We start from the raw sequence: 22,190 nt of genomic DNA, 5'->3' as shown, positions 1-22,190 counted from the left end.
CTTGTTAACTTTTAAAGTATTATTCTCAAGCAGTAGCACAATACCGAATCTTAGATAGGTTCTGAACTACCCAAGTTTTGTATTATATGAAATATGTTAAAAACAAGGTAATTTGCCAGTCATCATTACATCCGAATCGATTTTTTCAATAACACATATCTACTTTTTCTCAAACTTACGAACCTTCGGTCCAAAGTAATTAATTGACTATTGCATCCAATCCGAAACCTTCCATGAGGAATACATTTTTTCATTCGAGAAAGTAACATGAAAATCAGACATATGGCTTTAAAGATAATCAATGCTGGAATAGGAACTTGCAGGTTTAAGCGAAAAAATATTTTTTTTTGTTCGTAACAAATAATTCAGGTTTTCAAGAATGTATTTATTAAAAGACAGTCCTGATAGCTACAAGCCACGCCCCTCAGGGAGGAGCAACGATTTTTAGTTCACAATTCTGGCACTTGAAACAGATTTACAACGTCACATAGAATTTTGAGTAACTATGATGTAATATATTTCTTATTGGTATCATTGGAAAGAAGAAAAAATAGGCTATGACCATGTTGTATTAGATTTTCGAATTTAGGTCAACTGAAGCGACAATAAATTAATGAAAATTGGTATTGAAAATCGTTCTTTCTACGTCAATAATACAATTAATTTGCAACTTAAAGTGAAATTATTACCTAACGATCATACAAGGGATAAAGACCTTCCAATATTGTTTTGAATCATCTCGATAGCGTTTACCGTTTCTGAGAAAATCAAGACCGAATTAGTTAAGAAAACGCCTGAATTTGCGCCGCGTGAACGGACTCTTAAGCAGTCGGTCTCAACACTCTCAACTGCTTGAAGCAGTCAGTGTACGGCCGCCCTTATAGAGATGAACATACACATACAGGAATATCTGATTATAGATATAGTACCATGAATACACTGATGTGGCTTCAGATCTCCAATTAATTTCATGCTGGATATACTTATTACAGAACAGGACATTTAGAAAATACTTCTGGGACTTTCTGATGTTCCAGTTGGTGACCTTGTAGATGAAATTCCAAATTTTCCCTGCTTCATCCAACTCACGTGATTTCGATATTGTAAGGTAGCAAATTCACTGAAGTCTGTTTTAGAAGTAATGAAACCAGTTTTGCTGTAATCAAAAATTGTTCTAATCTCTTAGAAATTCTGTTAGCTTGTATTATAGTTCCAAATATTCAAACGTTGGCCACAACAGATTCCAGTGATTATGTCTAGAAATCTCAATACAAAGACCACCTAGCCACATAACTATATAATCGAGATATGATTTTTTAAAATTATTTTTACTAGTAGGTACCATATTTTCTCAGTTTGGGTGACTAACAAACGTTTTATTATTTCCAATTTTACCCTATAGAATAAAATTATAAGGGCAGAGGTGTGTGAAAATTTATGAAAATATTGTAAAAATATTTTTAATTATTACTCAATTACAATAAAAATATTCGTGAAATGTTCAATAAAAACAAGACTAAATCCATTGAAATTGATGGCATTATATAGATGATATAGATCATAAAAGATGCATAAAATCATTATGTTTCAGATAAGTCCCTGTTAATCAAAATTCATATCAATGGAAAATAATCCTTCGCTTTTATTGTCATCAGATAACTGGATATTAAAAATTCATTTTCCAAATATACAAGTGGATAATAAAAGTTTTCAGACCCACAACAAGCAATATATTGTCTATTCAATTATATTATTTAAATCATTGGGCTGAAGGACTTAATGGCCTCATATACATATTTATTATTTAAATTCAATAATTTCCCATAGAATTGTTGAGATCTATTTTACATTTAGTTACATCTAACTTTTGGCATAAAAATGTCTTCATTAAGTAAAACAATCAATTTATTTCTATATCACTGATCTAGTAGAACTCATATTTTCTTTAGGATTGATGTTCCTTCTTCACCTTGGATGGTTTGAAGAGATATGCAGCTATCATTACAGATGAACTCAAAAACACATTTATAGAGAAATTTAATAGTAAGGCTGCATCGGCAGAATCTACAATAATAGTGAATATTCTTGCTGAAAAAATAAGATCCAGATATAACTTGGCATGAACTTTTCAGTAGATATGAAAATTGTACAAATTTTATGAGGAGTTGAATTTCTTTTCTTTCGACTTTTGGGGCATAAGTACACGCTGCGGACTCTCAGTCCGTGAACCTCTCAGGATTTGTTTTCATTTACATTATGCTGATTTTTTCGTGAAAAGATATATTTTATATATTCAGAAAAAAACAGTTGTGAATTTTCAAATTTTATTTTGAGCTGAACATATAACAAAAAAATATTCTTCTTCTTCTTAATTTAAGCCTATGGCTTGTATATTCCACTTTAGTCCTCGGTGGATGTAGATATCCAGGAGTCTTTCCTGGATATTCTTGAATAACAATATTCTTCATTGCAAATAAAAAGTTTCTTGGTAAAACTCGGGACAAGGCAGTGTTCACCTCATATAAATTTGGTGCATTTTTTGCAGGACATTCTTGATGGTTGTTTCTTTTTGCAATCCCAATATGCACATTCTACCGGTGGTCACATTATTTTGTGGAATAATTTATTGTTCTTGGTCTGTTAGTTCTCTTATTCAGTCCTTCATAGTTTTTGGTATGTTTTGAGGTGTGTTTCAATGAGTAGAAATGATATATATTAAAACGATTTGATTTCAGTAGTCTACCAAGGTATAGAATTCCTGAAAGAGCTTGAATTTCCCTGCCCCTGGAATATTTATTCTGGACCGTTTCTATATGTTGATCAGTACATTTTACTATTCTGTTCAACATGTTAATGTCGATAAAATATTGCCAGATTCCAAGAATAGATTTCATGTTTTTTGTTACTGCTTTGGATCCTGGAAGATGTTTTATAATATGTATTTTATTCCTTGTTCTCAGGTTTTTTTTAGCAGCATGCTTGTTTCATCTTGAAGCTCCATATTTTTCTAGAAAATATGGACAGGAGAATCCTGATCGAATTCCTCATCAGATATTTCTTGTTAGGTACTGCTATCATGGTCACTCATTTGTAAAACCTTTTCTTCATCAAGGTCTGATATACAGGGTGTTTCCTAAACATGCGGCAAAAATTCAGGGGGTTGTTCCTTGGACTATTTTAAGCATGTTTTGTCCTTGGATGATTTTTGAAAAACCTCTTTGTTTTGAAGATACAGGGCGAACAACATTTTTCATATTTTTAAAATTAATAATAGTTTAAATAAAAATGCATACCGCACTGTGTTTACTAAGTAGGTACAATTTATTTTTAAATTTGTTTAACAACATTCCAATTACTAAAAACGGCCAGTTTTTTGACTAAAAATTGATAAGTGCAGATGGTAAAGGAATACAGATTAAACACGGTTTTATTTGAATTCGTTTTGTGATGTATTAGCAATTAACATTTTTTATTTTTTTTTTTTTTTTATTGGATGCTTGTATGCTGGCTAGAGGTGGTCATTTTCAACAGTTTTTGTAGGTTGAGTTGAATTTTCATGTAATTTTTCATAATAAAATGTTATTATCTGAAATTTTGTTTCCCCTATATCTTCGAAACAAATAGGTTTTTCAAAAATCATCAAAGGACAAAATATTCTTAGAATAGTCCAAGGAACAACCCCCTGAATTTTTGCCGCATGTTTAGGAAACACCCTGTATATATATATATATATATATATATATACAGGGTGTTTCCTAAACATGAGAAAGAGCAATACAAAATATTAATTTCAAACAATCAAGCATATGTGTCGATGAATCTCAGTATTAGCAGAGGAAATGTAACGGGGCATCAAGGTCTGATTGATCATCGTAATGGAGATTAGACTCCTCGAATTCATCTTCTCTGAGACATTCGCCTACAACATTTCTAGACGCTTCTGTTCTTTTTCATATGAGTACAACCTAAAAATTTGAGAATAAATACGAATAAGGCTTATAATATTAATATTTCCACTAACCTCTAAGAGAAAAAGAGTATTTCACTAGTACTGCAACGTTAAGTGCAACACTACACGCTGTAGACTACTGATCCGCAAAAGCTCAAACAACAAACCTAATGATCAAACATTTGATCACCAATTATGATGGAGAGTATTTAGACAAGCAGCTACACAAGAGGGAGTGATTAACACCCCCTTCATAAACTTACAACATGTAGGACTGCAGAGTGAGAGTCTGCGTACATGTTCTAAAAGGTTAATCTCAATTCATTAAGAAAAAATAAATATTATCTTTCTAGCTCATAATATCAAAAAACTGTAATATGTACTTACTAAAATTAGTGAATGCTGATATAAACCAAGTAAGAAGGCTGACTGATTCTGAATTCTTGGTTCTGAGTATTTCTATCAACTGAATAACTTTAGATGATGCCCCTACTGGAGTGCATAGTGGCTATAATATTGGTACTTTAGCAATTTTCAAGAAGAATTATCAAATTCTCTTACCACAAGAAAAGTGAGAATTCCTTTCGGAACAACAAGCAACAAACCAATGGCGAAGCAAAAATAGCACATAGAGCCAAATAAACCATAAATATTTAAACATCTTTTGTAATGCATAACACAAAGAATTAATATTAATTCTTGAAAAAGAATAATTGGATATTCCATGTAGGACAGTATGGCATAACCATTTCTATAGTTATATGACATCATTATTGTATAGCTGAAAAAAGAAGAAATAAACTTAGCTAATGTAAGAAGCAGAATAGTTGACTAGTTTCAGTTTAAAATCATAGATCTCTTAAGCTCCAACTTGTTGAAACTTAGGAGTCAGTTAAAATATTTGGAACTGCTTGTTGATTATAGAAATCAATAGTAAAAAAGTAATATTGGTCTTCATCATCAGCATAATGAGGGGTGATAACTATAATCAAGGGAACCATGTTACTCATGCCAGAAATCAATCTTAACATGACTGTCATAGCAAATTTCAGAATTCAGATCTTAAAAGCTAATTTCATTTGATAATTTTGTATTATCAAAAACCCTAATTATAGTACATTATAGAAAATGAATATTAAGAAAAAAACAATTGATTTCGAAGCTTGTGTATACATTTTTTATAATTATATTTTCGGTTCATTTATTAATAAATTTTCTATTCCTGTAAGACAGCATTGATTTTTGGTTCTCTTCTCAGAAGCCATCTATGATTAATTTTGTACCTAGTTTGCAGTCAATTTTTTTTTAAATCGTACATTTCGGATTTGTTAATTATGTAATTACCTCATTAATTCCATTAAAAGTCCTATGAGACTGACACCATATGCATTTTTCAGTTTCAAAATTCTAATGATTTGGGGAATTTTCAAAACAAAACATGTTGAAATTGTTATAATACTTAACGTATTCGATACTAATAATAAATACGAAACTTCATTTCTGGCCATGGTGGTTGAATGTATGATTTTATCCTAGAGGTAATTTATTACAAACGTGATTTATGAGACTAAGTTCATTTATCTGAAATCTCCTCAACTAATCCACATTTTGATTAAAGTATATCATTACTAAGATCTAAGATGCATAGATAAGAAACCCAATTCTATTCCACAGAGTCTATGATCTAACACAAAATTATTTCTCAAGCAGTGAATGAAATGGAAGGTAGAGATGGGAGATGGGACGGTATTTGAATACCGCGATTTGGGAACGGTATTTTTGAGTAACGTAGTCGCGCGTTCCACAAACGTAAAGTAACCGGCACAGATAACGGATGTTATCCGTAATCTGTGGTAACCGGTTCCAAAGTAACCGGGATGACTCAATTTATATTTATTATTTGAAAAATAAAAGTGAATAATGTATCCAAAAGTACCTAATTTTAACTGAAGCTTTCAATGGAATTGAATTAAAAAAAATAAAATAATTGAAATATCCATTGATATAGTTAATTTGGATTTGGGCATTAGTGATCATTCTAATGGGAAATATGAATCAAATTCATAATGAGTTTGTATTTTAAGAAGTGGCCTAATAGTTCATTCTTTGTATATTTATACATACAGGGTGTTCCATAAACAGTGCGAACGAATTCAGGATATTGTTTTCAGAGTTATTTGAGTTCGGAAAGGTCCTCTAGGATTTATCTGAAAATACTTAATTTCCTAGATATACCCATGTATTCCAAATAAATAACAAATTCCCGTTATTTTCGAAACGGTTTGGGATATTTGAACGAGGTTTGGTAAATATGGATACTTCATTAAGGTTTCGTCTTCAGCAACTACAGTTGTGCGTACCAGGCGCGGGCCGCCGATCCAGAGGTGCCCGGTCTATTTGGGGGAGGGGGGGGCCGTTCCCCCAGTTCACCCACCCCCCCCCCAAATAGACCGGGCACCTCTTAAATTTCGCCGGACCTCCTAGAATTTGACATACTAACGCTCAAATAATTTAAAGATCAGCAAAAATTTCCCCTTCAATACATTTTGTGAAAACCCATATTAATGAACGGCAAAAAATGACGTCCCAAAATGGCGGAAGTGTCTGGGGTCCACATTTTCAATATTTTGAGTATCTCAAAGTCCCCCCCCCCCAAAAGTGGGCCTGGATCCGCGCCAGGTGCGTACTACTGGCATTGATTTTTATATTTGTGAAAAAAAAATAGTACGCCAGTGCCTTTTACAAAACTTAATTCATTTAAGATCGCTCAAAAACTCCTACTGTCAGTGCTTTTATAATTTTTCACATTCATTTGCGCCATGTTCAATGAGGAGAAATTCCTTTACCTGCAACTTCGTGAAAATCGTTACTGCCATGCCATTGTGTTTTCAGTGCCTACTAAAATCTATGTGAATTCTATAGTATCTTCCAGAATTAGAACTGAACAATTCGATTCATGTTTTTAATATTTTTGATGTTTTTTAAAAATATTTTTTTATTATTTCTTCGATAACAATTGGTTGCAGCAAATGTAAATTAGTTAGTCCGAGATTACTTTCAACAATTGAACTTTATGCTCAATTGAATTAATCGGAAATGCAAGGATACTTAAAAATTCTCTGTAATATAGCGGTAAACAAAAAAACGATTCTAGATATTATATGAAATGAGTATCTATCAATCTGTAATATTCAGTCAATTTGACAATGGAATTCCAGATACATATAGATATAATTTCTTTCACGCAATAGAATACCCGATGATGGTATATTTCCACTGGAATTTACACCATCTGTTTTAAATGAGGTGCCCTTCGGAGATTCCAACCTTTGTTGTTATTCTGAGCCACCAAAGAAATTTTATGGTTTTATGATTTTGTTATGCTTGCGTACGTTCTTCTAGAATTACTTAGATACAAGAAACTCAATGAACAATGAATTTATCATTCAACAGGACAGTCCAGAGTCCACAAATAGTCTAGAGTCTAGGTATCCCAACGGTCTAGTTTCCTTCGTTCCTCTATCACTACTCAACTCAGTTGCAATCGCCTACGGTTTCGTAACCTGTTGCCACTGTTACAAAATCGCGGTATTTTGGAGCGGTATTTTTCTGGAGCAGGAGCGGTCGCGAATGTAACGCGACTGGTGAGTAACCGGTATTCTCATCCCTAATAGGTGGCACTGTATTCCTTGTTTGTAGGTTACTTCAACCATTCTTTCAAATAAAAAATTTTCAAATACTGTTTATTGAAACATACTATTTTCCATTAATATTTAAAGGTGACAAAATACTGTTCGGCAGAGATATAAGGTGTTCGTTCAAAGAGGCAATCAGGGGTAAAAATTTACAGTTACAAGCTTTGCAATGGGCACTTTTGATGTCCTCTTATGATATGAACAATCAAGAATTTTCTTTTCATTTTGCGAAATTTTCGAATATCCAAAACAAATCATAAAAACTTGATGAATCTGAAACTTAATGACCTGAACTGGAACATTAGTGATATGCTCCCACATTTTCTTTTTAGTTCGAAATTTATTCGCAGGACCTACTTCTCCTATGTACTCAGAGTATTTGTCGAATATCATCCGCGTCATATTATCTGATCACTCAAAGAAATCTTTTTCGTCCACATCCTGCGCACCAATATTTTCCTCTCTATAATAGGTAATATATTGTAATTGACTAAAGTTTCTTTATCTAGGTAAGCAATTTCATCTTTCCCTTGAATGGTTATTGTATTGTGAAAACTGACATGTTGTTTGAATATTGAAAGAAAACCTACCTTCGATATCGCTGATAGCGCACAAAATATCCCCGTTTTCATTTTCTTGTAATTGGTTATTTTGGTCGTAAATAAAGTCTTTGAATATAACATTTAGAATCAAACATTACTCGCAATTCAAGTACCAAATTCAAATCTAGTCGAATGACAGCAAATGACCACAGAACACTTTCCATAAGCCTTGCCACAGAAGTTCGCATTACCTGCCTGTTCCTAGTTCGAATCAGAGCAGTGCTAAAAAACGCTCCGGCAACGAGCGAGTGCTGTTCAGTCGAATGTGCGTATTCGTATGTGGTGACCTCCGTGGCGAAATTAAACACTTTGTTTAGTAAAACATGATGTTTTCATGTGTTTTGCCTGCTATAGTGTTGTTGAAATTTATCTTTTTTTGGTGATTCTAAGGACTTTTGAGTTGATTTTATTTTCAATAACTGATATACAATATTGAAAATGAATTCTGAAAATGATGGATTTAAAATTTACTGCACGAAATTCACGAGTTCGGTGATGTGTAGTTGGTTGTAGTTGTATTCTTTTCACAATACAGAATACACTATAAAATATTATTCTTTTCCGATGAAGTATTTAAGCATTTTATTTGTACATGATACAGAAAATATGTATATTAGTTCATTAACAAATTATTACCATAAAAAAATACATGGCTTGTAAAATGAATGTGAAAAAATCACAAAATATAAAAATAAATAGTCATAGACATATTCAAAATTAAATACACACAAAAATTGGGTACGATGTCACAGTTAATTTAAAAATTCACTCAACTTGTATATAGTCTTTTCTCAAAGTAACTCCTATTAAATACCGATGCACCAATATGTTTGAAATGATTTGGAAGCCTATTATACATCGTTACGAATGAACAATTATTATTATAAATTATTAAATGATGATATTGAATGATAGAACGTTCAGTTAAGGAACGAGCCAACGACCTGCTCAAAAGTAATAATCACAGAATACTAAATATAAATAATAATTATTGAACAGTATTCTATGTTCAGTATTGATTAGACACTTATCTATATTCTTAGACAGTAAATAAATAGGTTGGGTTAGATGAATTAATATGTGATGTCAATTTGATTTTAATGTCTCAATTGTATGATAAATTTGAAAGAAGTTTGACTATTTATCGAGTGATATTTTAAGTAATATATTGCAAAAATTCAAAAATGAGTACGAACGCTGAAAGGTATGAATGAAATCACTTGAAAATACATATTTTGTTACCATTTTATTGATGTTTTAGAGTTAAGGAAGAAATTGAAGCATTGGAAGCAATATTTATGGATGATATTTCCATAAGTTATGATGAAAAGTGAGTACTCATGAATTGTCTTTGAATAACCCTGGAAAGATTTACTCTACTTCAATTTTAGGGGAAATGCAGAGGGAATTAAGATGACGATATTTCCTTCTACAGCTAATGATACAGGTAAACAATATGTTTGTTTGACACTGGAAGTTTCATTACCAAAATTATATCCTGATTGTGAACCCAAAATTGAGTTGAAAAACCCCAGAGGATTGGATGATTCAGTATTTGATAATTTATACATTGCTTTGAAAAATAAATGCTTGGAATATTCTGGCCAGCCAGTCATTTATGAGTTAATAGAGGTAAGGGAAATTGATTTTTAAGCATTAGATGTAAAGTTCGTTATACAAAGACAAAGTTAGAGGATTATGGATGTTGATTTTTTGTATTTATATTATTTCATTGAATAAATCATTTAAAAAAAAGACGAAACATTATATGGATCGAAGTATACCTCTATCACTATTAATTTTTTCATTGGATTTAGGAGCACATTATTAATTGATATGTAATAATATAAAATAAGTTACTACCAGATACTTACCAGTAGTAGTACTTACAGTTACTTACTATCCAGAGCCTTGTAAAGCTCTGACGCCTGCATTTTACAGTTCAGATAACTAATGTCTAACTTCCACAAATGAAGTATAATTATAGTCTATATGTTGTATATATAGTAATGTTGACAGGACCCATTCGGTTTATCAAATTATTGGGATTATAGAAATCATATTCTTTTATCCGAACAGGTTTGGATTATAGATTCATTTCTAGCATGTGCAAACACATTTTCATAAAGAAATGGTGTATTTTATATCAAAATATTTATTTCATAGTCGAACAAAATTCTCAGTTAGCTTTTCATGTTTTTTCAACAGCCTTTTGTCGAATTCTTCTTGAAAAAATCACTTGCAGTGAATGCAATGAATATTCATTTTGTTCTGCCCATGGAAGACATGAATTGATCGCCTCTTTAGTCGTCGTCAGAGCTTTGAGCTTCCAAAAACTCTGTCCCCATTTTCTGCGTCATCACCTCGTGCCCATTTTTGAAGTTCTTGTTTCATCTAACTAAATGAAGTCCTTGATCTAGTTCTTCTCCTAATTCATTCAAAGGAATAAAATCTTTTGGAATCTATTCTTCCATTCGGATTGCAGAGTTCCGGTTGTTCGGATTATACATAGTATTTTACCAATTCGGGCAGTTCAGATTATAGGGTACTTCAGATTATCCAGGGTTCGGATTATCCATACATTACTGTAGTGATATATTCTTGGTGTTTTACAATTGCTTTTGTCTAAATAACTTTATTTAACGTTTTTTTTTATTAATTTTGTGTTACGGAGCCAGTTGGTCTGGACACAGAGATCTTTGATGAGATTCAGAAGGTTGATTATTTTTCTGATCAAAGGAATTTCAATGTTACACCTCGAAGTTTGTAGTATCGGTAAAAAATCTAAGAGTTAATGTTATATTCAGATCGATTAGAATGAGATAATATCAAGGCTATAGCCGGGGGGTCTCGGATGGTGTTCGAACCCCCCCCTCGATATTTTTCAGAAACAGAGGATCCTGATTTCACTGAAAATACTCAACTTTTTCAAATTGAATGAGATACCTTCTATTTTGTTGTATATTCAGAGATATACTGCTCCACAAAAGTTAAGGAAGTTCAAAGATTTTAAGACTGTTTCAAAAGTTTCCTTTTTTTTTCTGTAATTTTTCAAATATGTTAGTTCTAAATGTTTACTCACTTATTAACATTATTTTTTTGCCCATTCCTTTATGAGTTTCACCTTTTCAGTTTAAATTTTTTTTTTTAGTATTTGTACTACTATATCATTTCACTCAAAATATTGAAAAAATAAAGTTCAGTAAAGAATATCGCCTCCTCGAACATCAACCACAGCTTGACAACGTCTTTGCATACTTTCGATCGGATTGTTAAAAGTCTTGACCAATATCTCTCCAGAGTTGCATTAAAAGCCGTCTGAGTTCTTGAAGCGTATGAGGAGGTGATTGGTAAGAATCTAAAGCCCTTTGTAGCTGATCCCAAGCATGTTCAATGGAATTGAGGACTGGCGACTGAGGGGTCATGTTAGATCCCGGCCGGCCGGAACTGTTCATTTCACCACGGTCAAACACACTTTCGTCATTTTCGATTTAATTTCTGGAAGCGCGAACGTAATGAAATTAGATTTATCTTATAGAGACATGAAAGATCGCGCAAAGAGCAATTTTTCGTTCACATAGTCAACATCTAAGGCCCAATTCTAGGAAGGAATTGAAGAATTTTATGCCGGCCAAAGATTTTTGTGATTTTTATATTTTCCGAATAGCGTCCTAGAATGAATTAGAGGAATATGGTGGCTATAAATAAATATATCTATCGTACACATTGGTTATCTCTAAGGTCCAGCTCCAAGATCCGAATTGTATGATCTTATGCCAGCTGAACAGTTTTTCGTGATTTTCATGTTTTTGGAATGAGCGGCCAAAGATGAAATTGATTCCATATTAAAGAGGATTAAAAGCTATGAATTTTCATTCACATTAGTTACCTCTAAGGGCCCAGCTCCAAGATCCGAATTGTATGATCTCATGACGTCCGAACTTTTTTCGTGATTTTCATATTCGAATAAGCGGCAAATATCAAATTGAGTCTATATTAAAAGGGAATAAAATAGCTATAAATCATCTATAGACCATTGTCGTGAACTCTTTTCTGTTGATCCTCTTTTGTTGGATAGGGATCGTGTTTTGAAAATCTTGGGCTTGGGTTGAACTCCACGTCAGATCACATCTTTTATGCCGTTCGCATGACTGACACTGCTCAAACGAAGCGAAGTATTTTAAATCAGATGGCTAAGATCTTCAATCCGTTGGGATGGTTAGCTCCTGTCATCTTCTCAACTAAGTTATTTTTTCGCCAACTTTGCCAGCTGAATTTGGACTGGGATCAAGGGCTTCCTAATGACCTCAAAAAGCCTTGGCTGGAATTTCAGTCTCAGCTTCCTGATCTGGCCAACGTTCAGATTTCGCGTTTCCAGAAACTTCTTCACCTTCTTTTAATATTTTGGCTGGTTCTTGTGACGACTCAGAGTCTGGGTATGCGGGTGATGTTTATCTGCACACTTCAAAACCTTCTGGTCAATATTATGATCTCTTCTGACCGCTAAGTCCAAAATTGTCCCTTGCAAAGCTGTAACTCTGCCACGTTTGGAGCTATGTGGCGCTCATCTTCTTTTCAAGCTTCTTCATCATCTTACTACATGTGTCATCCCGCATCTCAATGCTAAGGTTATCGCCTATTCTGATTCCTCTGTCGCTTCATCTTGGATTTGAGGTGGAAGCCACAAATGGAAAACATTTGTTGGAAATAGTGTGGCGGAAATTCAAGATTTAGTGCCGTCCTCCTGCTGGAAACACGTCTAGGGGTATCGCCCAAAGATATCCATCATCATCCTCTATGGTGGAGTGGACCCTCTTGGTTACGCTCTCATCCAAACTCTTGGCCCGCGTCCTCTGTTGATATATCAAATCTTGAAGAGATGCAATATGGGTCGAAACCTGTAACTTCTTGGTCACTCGAAGTCACTCAAATCCCACCAACTCTAATCGAGCGTTTTTCATCTTTTCTCAAGCTCAAAAGAGTTATTACTGCCTTCTGTTTGAGGTTTGCATTCATTGCACGAAATTCAAGTAGACCCCTATCCTCCCTCGAGCTTCTAGAAGCTGAAACTTGTCTCATTCGGTTGGAACAAACTCAACGCTTCTCGGAGGAAATTGTTGAGATTCAAAAACCTTCATCTCGTCATCGTCTGGTTATGAAACTTCTATATCTTGATGAACATAAGATTATCCCAGTGGGTGGCCGCCTACATACTTCTTTGTTGCCATATCAACATAAACATCCTGTCCTTCTTCCCAAGAACAGTAATTTCACACATCTTATTATTGATGATGCTCATATTTGTTTGTTGCTTCACGCTCTCTGGCGACCCATTCCCATATCCGTCGTCAATATTGGATACTGGATGGACGCATTGTAGTACGTAATCTTCTGCGTCAATGCAATAAATGCTTTTTTTTAAGCTTCGACCTATAATTCAACCAATGGATAACCTTCCACCTGAGCTTTTTTCTCTTCTGCTGCCTTCATGAGCACTGGAGATGACTACGCAGGTCCCTTTTACTCCACTAGCGCTAGGTTACGGGGCGCTGTAAGCACGAAGGCCTACTTAATAGTGTTCATTTGTTGGTCCTTCTTGACCACTAGGGATGACCGCAGGTCCCTTTTACTTTACTAGCGATCGGTTACGGGGCGCTGTAAACACGAAGGCCTACTTAATAGTGTTCATTTGTTGGTCCTTCTTGACCACTAGGGATGACCGCAGGTCAATTTTACTTTACTAGCGCTCGGTTACGGGGCGCTGTAAGCACGAAGGCCTACTCAGTAGTGTTCATTTGTTTTACCACCAAAGTCGTGCACTTGGAATTGGCATTTAAACTCTCTATCCCCGCATTTGTTACTGCATATCGTCGTTTTGTAGTACGCCGAGGTCATCCATCTGTAATTTTTTCAGATAACGGCACCAATTTCTTCGGATCTAACAATTATCTCCGGGATTCTGCCGTTTATTGTTGGCTCCTCAACATCAACAGTCCCTATCTGATGTTGCTTCTGCTTCCGGGACTGATTGGCGTTTCATCCCACCTGCTAGTTTGTACATCGGTGGCCTCTGGGAAGCAGCTTTAGAAGCTGCGAAACATCATCTACTTCGAGTAATCGGTGAGCAAAGACTCACTTATGAGAGCTTCTTACCGTCTCTACCCAGGTTGAAGCTATCCTCAATTCTCGTCCTTTGTATCTTCCATCTTCTGATCCATCTATTTGGAGGCTAATACCTCCGGACACTTCTTAATATTTCGCCCTCTTACTTCTCCTCCTGATGTTGATGTTACATCTACAGCTATCTCGTTGGCGACTCGTTCAGCGAATCAAACAAGACTTCTGGAAGCGTTGGCGTCAAAAATACTTGCACACATACAACAGCGACACAAGTGGCTACAACCATCTACTCCTATCAACATAGTTACAGTTGTAATCATTCAATACAATAACCTGCCTCCCATCAAGTGGTCCCTAGGCAGAATATCATCTGTTTTTCCAGGTTCTGATTCCATCACTCGTGTTGCTGAAGTTACAACTTCTTCTAGTGTTGTTAGACGACCCATCATCAAATTATGCCCTTTTCCGATACAATAGAACGAGTACGTCCTGATCGCTCACATTAACCGATTTTTATTACTGGAGCAATTCTTCAGGGCGCTTATAAGTGGGTGACCTGATGCCGTCTATAAGTAGCACATCAATCTTCGCCGGCGTAAAATTCATCAGCCCTACACATGTTATTCATTCATTCGTTCGTCTCAAAAAAGTGACAACTTAGTATATTTACAGTTGTCGATTATCATCGTCAAATAATTCATTCATCTAAGGAAATCTTCTCATCTTCATCGGAAACCGTTTGTGTTTTATTTAATCTTCTTAAATAGACCAAGTATAAGGAAATTGTGAGTGAATTCTTGTTCGGAGAAATTCATCATCTTCTGAATTGGATTAGAAGTAATATTCTTATTCCTCCATCCCTGATAGGTATTACTTCTGAAACTTCAATATCGTAACGCACATCAGGAAACATTGAGGTAGGCACTTTCAAACAATTGTTTCTTGGTCTATTCAATTCTTATTGTAAATCATCATCATTTTCATTTCGTAAAAACGATTAGTGGTGACAATTCGTTCGCGGATTTTCAAGGGTGTTTCTGAAAAATGACTTTTTCAAATAGGTCGTTATATCTTGGATTCTGTTCGTGATATTTAAAAAAATTTCAGAATATTTTTTCTGTTATTTTTATAGTTTATATGATACCCCGCTATCAGGTAATTTTGCCGCTTGCTATGACATTACATTTGATACCGGGCTTTGTTATTATTTGTTGAAGTCACAATAGGGAAAAAGATGGATTAGGGGAAGCGAAAAAGGAATATTATTGAAAAAAAGGTAAATTAATTAAAAACAGACTTAACTTTCGATTATTTATTTAATTCTTAAATCTAACTTACAGTAAATGTTCAAACTGTTTCCCTCGGACTCTAATGCATAAATGACAATAAAATTACGATTCAATTTTCTTAAACTAATTTCCGATATGGTCCGGGCTGCGTCGAATAAGAAGCGAGGAAGAATTGCGTGAACGCGTATTCGACGCAGCCCGGTCCATATCGGAAATTAGTTTAAGAAAATTGAATCGTAATTTTATAAAACGGTGTCATTTATGCATTAGAGTCCGAGGGAAACAGTTTGAACATTTACTGTAAGTTAGATTTAAGAATTAAATAAATAATCGAAAGTTAAGTCTGTTTTTAATTAATTTACCTTTTTTTTCAATAATATTCCTTTTTCGCTTCCCCTAATCCATCTTTTTCCCTATTGTGACTTTAACAAATAATAACAAAGCCCGGTATCAAATGTAATGTCATAGCAAGCGGCAAAATTACCTGATAGCGGGGTTCCTAGTTTCAACTTAGTTAAGTAGGGCATCGGTAAAATGATGAAAATACCTAGTTTTATGGGCATAAGATTCGTGTATTGTACCATTTCTAAATCTGTCTAAAATGCCCAATTTTTTGATGTTACTTGCTCGTTTTGTTTCAAGGATTTTTTTTTCACAGCAGGTGTCCAAAGTCGAAGTTCTCGTTTTGCTAGCAATTGAAATCAAGATTTATCCATTAATTTACGGAAATCCACATAACTTTTTGACAGAATCATACTCATGTCATCTTAAATAACTATTTAAGATTCCATTACAACAAAAAAAATAAGCTTCGAGAGCTTTCCAGTAGAATTCTGACCCTGACAATGTTAAAAAAGATGAAAATTCACTAAAAAACGTAATTTGGTAATAACTCGAAAACCATGCAACTTTTACTGGGGTCATGTTAGGCTGGTTAGGTCCCTCTTTAGCTGACCTACCTCCGGTGTCACTGTGACGTGCCACTTATGGGACACCCTGTATAACGATCGTTCATTAAAATTCGTGGTCAAGAGGGCTGTGTACACTGTGTAACATATAAACTTTAATTATTCGTAGTCCTTGGTCTTTAATCCAAACTTATATGTACATATGAACATATAAAAACATAAAATATTTAATAACATTTCTTCAATATTTACGACAACTGTTCACAAAAAAAATTTAATTTATTAATTTCAATCATGTCTGATATGATCTAATTTGGTATAGACCAGCAGTAGCTCTTTTTTCAAATGTCCATATTCACTTCATTTTCATCTATAAATTTTCTCTTTTTTTGTAGTATGAACTTCTTTCAATGTTCTCATATTTCTGCTCTTCAATTTTTTAAAAATTTTTCTCAAATCAGAGCCACTGAATTCTGTCCAATCTTGAGTTATCTCATAATCATTCCTGTTTGCGCTTGGTTTATCCTCGGGATTATCTTCAAGTACTTGGAAATTGTTTATCAAATCCTTTTCGATTTTGTCTATGCCACGAATCATATATCCTCTTCATTAATACATTGCGGACCATGTCCAAAATGGAAACTGAAACATATAAGATTATTAACAATCTGAAATATTACTCTGAATAAATTTCCCATATAATGAAGAATTGTATTTTATAAAAATTTTCATTTCTTGGAAGCTCTACTTTCACTTTCCATATTAGACGAGAGTTCAATCGAAATAAAACAGTATTAATACCGAAAGCAAACTCGGATATTGAAATCGATATTATAAAAGGAAATTGTCCCTCATCATAATATATCCTTCAAGAAGGACCCACAGAACATATTGCTGTTAAGAAAAGTAGCAACTCGTCCAGCAGAAAAAACTAACGTTAACAAAGTGATACATATCAGTAGCGGAGATACTTAAGCTACTGATCTTTCTGGTAAAAGCGCCCAGTCTAAAAGATCTCCCATTTGGTCTGAAAGTTTTACGGGTATAAGTAAAACTAACGTTAACAAAGTGATACATATCAGTAGCGGAGATTCTTACGCTACTGATCTTTCTGGTAAAAGCGCCCAGTCTAAAAGATCTCCCATTTGGTCTGAAAGTTTTACAGGTATAAGTAAAACTAACGTTAACAAAGTGATACATATCAGTAGCGGAGATACTTACGCTACTGATTTTTCTGGTAAAAGCGCCCAGTCTAAAAGATCTCCCATTTGGTCTGAAAGTTTTACAGGTATAAGTAAACACACAAAGGTTTCTATTGATTTTAACAGGAAGTAACTATAATGATCTATGATATGAAAATTAACTAAAGTCAACTCGTAGTTGTTGTGACATCCAAATCAGCCTAACTAAGATGTCTAAAAACATGGTGAATGCACTCGTTAATTTTCGAATGGAATGACATTCGACCAAATTGAAAATATTAGTTCTATGTCGTGGCGGCGCCGCAATGTCATACCTTCTATTTCGATCTTTTTTCCTTTTATTTTGACAGGATACATCAATTAAAACCAGCTAGCCAATCAGAAGCTTAAACTAATATTCTCAAAATTGGCAAAACAAAAGCTAATCAGTCCATACACCAGGTTTTTAGACATCTTAAGCCCACCCCTTGATTAACCAAATAGTTAAAGTTAAAATTGACATTGTGAAACCGGCCCATAGTTTATTAATAATTTATTATTTGCAGCTAGTCAGAGAAAATTTGACAGAAAGTAATTTACCTACTTGTCAATGTGCTGTATGTTTATACGGCTTCTGTGAAGGGGACGATTTCACTAAAACACAGTGCTTTCATTATTTTCATTCATTCTGTCTAGCTAAGCATTTATTAATAACTGAAAAACATTACAAAGAGGAACAAGAAAAGTTACCACCGTGGCAAAGGAGTACCAAAGGTTTTCAGGTGATTAAGTACCTACCACATATCATTCAAAGCATTAGTTTGAATTAATCATGATCTAACTAGTAAGCCATTATTCTAAATTCATCATTATATAAGTCATGAGTTATTATGGATAAATGTAATATGAAATATTATGTTTATATGATTGCTAATTTATCTGCCTTTGTGTTAGTAGTTACTAGTCTTCATCTTCAATTCCAAATTTTTTATTAAATTATTTTCGTTCCAAATCATCTTAAATTCCAAATGGAGATTTCAGTGCATAGATAACAAAAAAATGTATTTATTTAACTAATGAAATAATAATAATAATAATTTTCAAGGCTGTTTGCCCAGTATGTCGTGAAGCAATAAACTGTGATGTAGATGATCTCAAGAAAGCTGTTGCTCCAAGACAATTAGAAGATGCTCAACATTTTTCAGTCAGTAGCGAATTGAGAATACTCCAAGCTAAGATGCAAGAACTTTTTTCATATCAAAAGAGTAGAGGTGGTATTATTGACATAGAGGAGGAGGAAAATAAACACCTGCTCATAACTAATTCATCTGAGGACTCTTCACAGAGTGATGTAAGTAGTTATAGTTCATAGAACTACCACGAAAACCTACAGTGAAGGTATATTATTTTTACCCGAATTTCCTAATTCCCTGTGAACCTTTCAGAAGGTCAGAGCTTATTTTCTTATTTTAACTTCAGTTCTTTGTATTTTGTTTCTATAAATTGATAAGCAGGAAGCAAGGATATCAGTCTTCCTATTGCTTTGTGGTAGTAAATACTAGTTTTTATCTTGCTGACAAAAGGTTTTTCCTTGAATCTTAGTTTACACTATTTTCATTGCTAAGGGTTCATTTGTGGAATTGAAATTCTTTCTTTCTTGAGTTGTTTTCCGAATGTTTTGTTGCATTTCATATTAAAATAATGAACATGTCAATAGAAAGATATTTTAATAATTCAATTAATGTGGATCAGAAATTTTTTTGTATCTTTTCAGTTATGTACTTTGTCAATATCATCATCACTTACCTTTTTCATATTTTGTCTTCGCATTTTAAAATATGTTGAATTTATTATTATTCAAATATGCATTTTTTTGTGTTATCTCAAAACCAAACTTACTTCTTGTTAATCACGGTCATAAATGTGAAAAATAATTTATTTGTTATATGCTGTTCATTAACAGCCCTTGCGCATTTTTCAACTTTTATGAATAAATCCTTGAAGTTTGGAATTTACAATTTATACATTCTTCAGGATCCAGGACCCAGTTTTGGACCAGTCGACAATACTCCAAGGACGAACCCAATTGATCGAAAAATGAAAAAACATACGAATTCTAGGTGACCCAAACTACTAACTGAAATTTCAAACCAAATTTTTCCATATTTATTTGTAATATAATGGTAACTAGATGTGCTGTATGAAATAAAAAAAATTTAGAGATTTATTGACAAATTTATTTCACAAAGGGTAAAATCAACGAAAATATTTAATTCCTACAACTGTCATAAATTTCTCAATAAAGAGTTCCGAGTCTAGCACAGCGATATGTGCTGCTCTTCCAATCAACGCATTCGCAGTATTTGGTAAGGCGTGATGGATATCATATCTGAGAAGATTAATATCTTTCTTAGAAATGATCGGGGCTATTATGTTATGTACCATTTCTCGAAAAATAGCACCTTGTTGAGTTGTGTCCTTTATGGCTTCTTTACACAATTCTATTCTCGCTGAATGTAGAGGTACATATCTGAAATAAAAATAGATTGAAGTTCTATTGCAACAGCTGACAACAGGTTAATGGGACAATGCATTACAGAAGATGAAAAAAGACCGGCTCATGTATGGGTAGAACTCATCAGTTCTGACGTTTGCGATTACACATTATTTTCTTAGGATGTGTTTAGTACTAGAACTAGTTGGATAAATGTGTAATTACAGTAGAATGCCGACAGATGACGCTAGTGTCGTCTCTAAAATTAAAGTGAACTTAAATTACTCATACATTTTGTTCTGATGAGAGTTAATTTGAGCAGCATTTGTTATAAGTAGAAAGTACAAAAAACCACTCAGTACCACCTGTATTTTGAGCTATTGAAATTATCTATGTTCTGGCCAAAACCTCGAAATACCAGTAAGTTAAAATGCAGTTTAGTGAATTTTGCAATGTTGGAAATGGAAGTTCAACTTGTCTCAGGTGACGAATCCTTCATCAGCGATGAAGAACATAGGGGGTCGACTCCAAGAGATCAAGAATTTCAGTGACCGACCCCAAGTTTACTCAACCTACGGCGAAGCTTCTTCTTCTTCCTTCTTCCACGTAGTCTAAATGCCTGTTCTTCATCAATGATGTACTTATTCAGGACGTTTATTGTCATACCCTCTCTTCCTTGGACGGCCATACTTTTCCTTCCTATAGGTGATCCATCCCCTTTCACGATTCCATCCTGCCCCATATTTTATCTATGTGCGCGTTCCATTCTCTCTTTCTATTGGTTATGTACTCTATGTTTTGCACTTCACACATTATTCACACATGAAGTATTTCCGGAAATTCTCCGAAAAATTCTCATTCCCGCCGATTCCAACATACGCTTTGTCTTCGACATGTTGGGTCTAGTCTCGGCCAAATAGGTCATGATTGGTCGTATGGTGCCCTTGCATATTTTTGCCTTTGTCTTCTTGTTCAAATGTTTATTCGTCTATATCGTATCGTTAAGGCATCCTGCGATTTTGTGAGCTCTCATACTCTGTTAGGACACTTCATCCTCAACATAGCCGAAACTGTATGGTTCAACTCTTAAACGGGGTACACATTACCCAACGCGGTCGTGTCGACAGTTCAACTTTGTCAGGTTGTATGTGAAATCGGGCCATGTCTAGCTGTGTCCAACGACATAGGATTTGTCGGTTCTTTTCGGTTGGCCTAGCCATCCAACCGCCCAACAAAGCGACCAATTTGCAGTGGTCTGAGCATGTCTCCTCCATTTGCGCCAGGGCCAAACGCTTGACTTATTGTATCAGTAAGATGTACGGGGGTGGAGACGTTTCTACTGTTCGTACGTTTTTCACTACATATGTGAGACCGATACTTGATTACGTGAATCCAGTCTGGTGGCCATCTACGAAACGCGACGAGGACTTACTGGAGTCGGTGCAAAAATGGAACACGCGTATTCCCTATCGATGGGATCCTCCATCCTACGAGAATCGTCTCAAGATTATTGACCTCCCCTCCTTTAGAAGCAGACGCCAAAGAGGAGATTTGATCATAACATATCGTTAGATTTGCGACATGTTTAAGAGAAACTTAAATCATCTCAGAGGTCATGGTTATAAACATTTGTTGGAGAAATTTCGAACAACCCTTCTCGAAAGTTTTATATCAAATAGAGCATTTAACGTTTGGAACAGTTTACCTGTGGATGTTGTCAGTGCTGCATCGGTGTATGTTTTCAAAATGTATTCGACAGGTGGAGAGCGGCATTCATTGGGATGAGGGCTGATTGGGAAATAGTTCTCTTCACAGATGAGTCTAGATTCTGCCTCTACCATTGTGATCGACGTTCCCTTGTATACAGACGTCCACATGAAAGATATGCTCAGTGCACTCTTTCCCAATCAGCCTCTTCCCAATGGATATGCTCTGTCGCAAAATCCAAACGC

The 22,190-nt window shown here is 34.5% G+C and overlaps 3 protein-coding genes across 5 annotated transcripts in view; 1 reads left to right on the top strand and 2 right to left on the bottom strand.

The window, feature by feature from the left end:
• Window positions 1–1,444: 1,444 nt before the first annotated feature.
• On the bottom strand, window positions 1,445–5,659 carry LOC123674070 (solute carrier family 66 member 3). Of its 3 annotated transcripts, XR_006746572.1 has the most exons (5): window positions 5,294–5,657; window positions 4,511–4,730; window positions 4,337–4,457; window positions 4,022–4,251; window positions 3,851–3,965 (listed from the first exon to the last, which is right to left on the bottom strand). XR_006746572.1 is itself a non-coding variant. In XM_045608917.1 (4 exons), the coding sequence occupies exons 1-4, from the start codon at window positions 5,455–5,457 to the stop codon at window positions 1,946–1,948; spliced, it is 648 nt and encodes a 215-aa protein (XP_045464873.1). In that variant the 5' UTR covers window positions 5,458–5,659; the 3' UTR covers window positions 1,445–1,945. The 3 variants fall into 3 exon arrangements, 2 of the variants coding, with proteins under 2 accessions (XP_045464873.1, XP_045464872.1); XM_045608917.1 differs by lacking the exons at window positions 3,851–3,965; window positions 4,022–4,251 and adding an exon at window positions 1,445–2,088 and having other exon boundaries at window positions 5,294–5,659; XM_045608916.1 differs by having other exon boundaries at window positions 3,851–4,251.
• A 3,629-nt stretch (window positions 5,660–9,288) lies between these two features.
• Window positions 9,289–19,969, top strand: LOC123674068 (E3 ubiquitin-protein ligase RNF25). Its single transcript, XM_045608915.1, has 6 exons — window positions 9,289–9,450; window positions 9,508–9,576; window positions 9,638–9,878; window positions 18,311–18,526; window positions 18,850–19,095; window positions 19,779–19,969. The coding sequence occupies exons 1-6, from the start codon at window positions 9,431–9,433 to the stop codon at window positions 19,866–19,868; spliced, it is 882 nt and encodes a 293-aa protein (XP_045464871.1). The 5' UTR covers window positions 9,289–9,430; the 3' UTR covers window positions 19,869–19,969.
• Window positions 19,960–22,190, bottom strand: part of LOC123674067 (protein FAM135A) — a 51,074-nt gene continuing 48,843 nt past the window's right edge. The window contains exon 14 of the mRNA XM_045608914.1: window positions 19,960–20,274. Coding sequence (XP_045464870.1) covers window positions 20,001–20,274 — 274 coding nt within the window. The 3' untranslated portion in view covers window positions 19,960–20,000. The remainder of the gene's footprint in view (window positions 20,275–22,190) is intronic.

This window comes from Harmonia axyridis, chromosome 2 (genome assembly GCF_914767665.1).
Source record: "Harmonia axyridis chromosome 2, icHarAxyr1.1, whole genome shotgun sequence".
NCBI classification, from domain to species: Eukaryota; Metazoa; Arthropoda; class Insecta; order Coleoptera; family Coccinellidae; genus Harmonia; species Harmonia axyridis.
The sequence above is the reverse complement of the archived record's forward strand: the minus strand, read 5'-3'. Positions and strand labels throughout refer to the sequence as shown.